This window comes from Dasypus novemcinctus, chromosome 17 (genome assembly GCF_030445035.2).
Source record: "Dasypus novemcinctus isolate mDasNov1 chromosome 17, mDasNov1.1.hap2, whole genome shotgun sequence".
Lineage (NCBI taxonomy): Eukaryota > Metazoa > Chordata > Mammalia > Cingulata > Dasypodidae > Dasypus > Dasypus novemcinctus.
The window spans coordinates 96,645,752-96,649,424 of record NC_080689.1 but is presented as its reverse complement, the minus strand read 5'-3'; the positions used below and the strand labels follow the sequence as shown (position 1 = coordinate 96,649,424).

The 3,673-nt window shown below is 39.3% G+C and overlaps 1 gene segment (V, D, J or C); it reads right to left on the bottom strand.

Annotated features, from left to right (window-relative positions):
* Positions 1-2,751: 2,751 nt before the first annotated feature.
* On the bottom strand, positions 2,752-3,358 carry LOC131273834 (immunoglobulin kappa variable 3-20-like). The segment is given in 2 exon segments: positions 2,752-3,095; positions 3,279-3,358. Coding segments are annotated over 2 exon segments (393 nt in total).
* Positions 3,359-3,673: the final 315 nt, after the last annotated feature.

Here is a 3,673-nt window from a genome sequence, read left to right as displayed (position 1 = left end):
CACAGGATAGAGGTAGTTGATCCATCAGGGAATAAAACACTCTGAAATGGGCTTTCATTTCATCTTTTGGAGCATGAAATAGGCATCAGAAGAATCTAGAATTAGTCTGCCAGGTGGTAAAAGACATGTGGTGCAGTCAACCCAAAGTCAGGCTGATGGCCAGCTAAGAAGCATGTGAAGGAGATCGAAGACAATTGAGCCTAGAACACACAGACCTCAGGGGACCTGCCAGATAACTAGACACCAAGAGTAGGCCCAGATGAGTCAGTCAGGCCTCCATATGAACAGATTGCACAGCTCACCAAAAACTCAACAGCTAATGCTTTATGATACTGGTTTTGGGCATGCTATCTTACATGACATTGGCTAACTGATATATTTTCATTTTTTAAATTGCTATTCATTCTAAGCCACAGTCTCCTCCCCAGATCTGATTTATTTTTTAACCTAGCACTAAAAAATGGCCTAGTGTATATTTTTCATATGTGTTTTTTTCTCATCAACTACAATAATAGGAGGGATCTTTCCAACCAAGAGAGGAACAACTTAATAAATGTTTCTTGATTGAATGCATGATGTGGATTCAATGAATAAAACACCTCTTATTAGTAAGAGTAAGAGCAGTATGTATGTCAGAGAGTTTGGTGTATTCACCTCTGGTTTTATGAGACATTTGGTGAAACTAAATTTCATCCACCAACTTAGGATGAAATTTCAGAAATAATACTAGAATATCCAGAGTATTTCCACTAGCACACCGAGAATAATGTGTTAATTACAGTTTATCCAGTGATGGAGATGTGGCTCAACTGACAGAGTACCTGCCTACCACTTAGGAGGTACAGGAATCAAACCCAGGGCCTCCAGGCCCATGGGGTGAGCTGGACCATGTGCAGTGCTGATCGGCACAAGGAGTGTCAAGACACGCAGGGTTGTCCACCATGTAGGGGAGCCCAATGCACAAGGAGTGCATCCTGAAAAGAGAGCCACCCATGCAAAAACAGCACAGCCTGCCCAGGAGTGGCAATGCACACACAGAGAGCTGATGCAGCAAGATGATGCAACAAAAAGAGACAGATTCCTGCTGCCCCTGATAAGAATACAAGCAGACACAGAAGAATATACAGCAAATGGATGGAGAGAGTAGACAAGGGAGGGGGGTGAGAGAAGCGAAATAAATTTTAAAAATAAATTAATAAATAAATGAATAAATAAAAGTTTATCCAAAGTGTTCAGGTTACAGCAGACTTAAGAACCATGAATTTCTTCAGTGCCAAAGGATGGTAAGAGAAAAAGTTGACAATTGGTGAAAGAGTTCAGGAGGAAAGCTGTCACACATTTCTAGAAGGTTAAAGTTGAAGAATTAGAGAGTTGCCATGAAAGAATGAGAATAGCTGAAAGAGATGGAGAAAAGAAAAAGGGCTTTACAAAAGGAGGAAGATTTTCAGTTATTCTATAAATATTTGGATATAGACTATTGTAGTTAGCCAGGCTGAAATGGGGTGGCTTCCACAAGAGGTATTTATTAACTTACAAGTTTACAATTTTGAGGCTGAGAAAAATGTCTAAATCAAGGCATCATCAGGCAATGCTTTCTTCCCAAAGACCAGCTGCCAGTGATGCTAGAATCCTCTGCCACATGGAAAACACATGGTGGCATCTGCTTGTTACTTCTGTAACTTCCAAGTTGCATTGCTTCAGATTCTTGCTGCCATGACTTTCTCCTTCTTTGTCTGAATCTTATTATCTAATAAAAGACTCAAGTAAAGGGACTGAGACCCACAGTGGTCCAGGCATGAACTTAAGTAACCTACTCAAAGATTTCCACCTACAATAGGATACAACCACAGAATAGATTACCCTTAAAATCCTCCTTTACTGAGGTCCACCCTGCTTCACACCATCATATACACATATATTCTATTTGCATTATTTTTCTTTTCTAAACAGATGGAACATACAACATTAAGCAATGTTGTAAAGACTAAAATTATATATGTGTCATTTCAAATATATTGGAACAAGATGAAGTAAACACAGACCATATAGCAATATGGAAAACATTCAATTTTTGGCAAGTTTTATGGTTCAACCATTTTTAAAGGGAGCTATAGAAATAGGGTGACAATCACAGAATATGAAGCTCACTGGAAAATTTTATACCCAAACTGCAATCAACATATGTCATTGGCTGAGCATCATCCCTTATAACCTAAGCATTCTTCAATGAGTATAGTATATTAAGGCATTCACAATTACTATTTGATGGCAATAGGAAATGAAAATAGTTATCTAAATTTAAAAAAGAAGGTACAGTAGCAAATCAAGTCATCTTTTGTGACACTGAAATGAAAGGCTTGAATGGCAATGTGTCCAGGGAAGAAAGAGTAAGGGAGGAAAATGACCTTCCACAGGGGAAGTTTTGCTTATGAAGGATTAAGGATTTAATCTTGGTAAGGACCAGAGTTGGAGAAAGATGGCGGAGAAGGAAGAAGATGGAAGGGATAAGGAAATATGATGATAAATTTTTAAACATTAAGGAGGTACAATGAAGAGAGAATCAATACATCAGGTTGTAAACTTTAAAAGACACCAGCCTAGAGTGTCAATATACCCTGTCACTTGAACCGGCTAAGAGAAAAAAAATTTCAATGGTAAAGTCCCCTAATGAATGTGGTTTCTCAGTCTGATGGAGGAAGCAAACACATCCAATTTGAAGAGGAAGCAGCTGGTGCTGCAAGACTCACTGCCCTACAGCCCTGGGGAGGAGGTTTGTGTTCGAGGCTGGAGCACTGTGGGAGGATAGCTGTTACTTTGCTGACAGTAATAATCTCCCAGATCTTCAGGCTGGAATCTGCTGATGGTGAGAGTGAAATCTGTCCCAGACCCACTGCCACTGAATCGATCAGGGACCCCAGATGGCCGGGTGGATGCACCATAGATGAGCAGTTTAGGTTTCTGTCCTGGTTTCTGGTGGTACCAATGTAAGTAGCTGTTAACACTCTGGCTGGCCTTGCACTTGAGGGTGACGGTCTCTCCTGCAGATGCAGCCACAGAGCCTGGAGACTGGGTCATCATGATGTCCCCACTGACACCTGCAACCAGAAAAGAACATAGATCATACATTAAATCACAAATGTATAAAATATGTATCTAAAGTTTGATTTTCTTATTTATCATATATATTCAGATCTGCTTTAGATTAAATGGTTTGCTCACTCTGCATGTTAAAACCATTCTCAAATTTTATAAAGATAATACTCTTCTAAACTGCTTACCTGAGGCCCAGAACACCAGCAGGATGAGCAGTTGGGAATGTGACATCATCTTGCTCACTCATCTGATGCACTCAGACCTCATCTCTACGAAAACTGCATTAATAGAGCACTGAGCAGACAACCAAGTCCCAGAGGAGTCTATGCAAATCGATAGAGAATATAAAGTCAAACGTACCTGTGCAGTGAGTTGTAAAGATAAATAATGGAAGGAGATTAAAAATATCATGACCACATGAAATGTAACTACACTCTGGCAAAAGATGAGAAATCAACTTAACAACCAAAATTTTCAACAATATTTAGCACAATTAGGAAAATGAAATATTTTATCAACAATTATACTCTTTCAAATCAACTGCACTCACCTTGAAAACAAAAGAAATTTGCCATAAAAT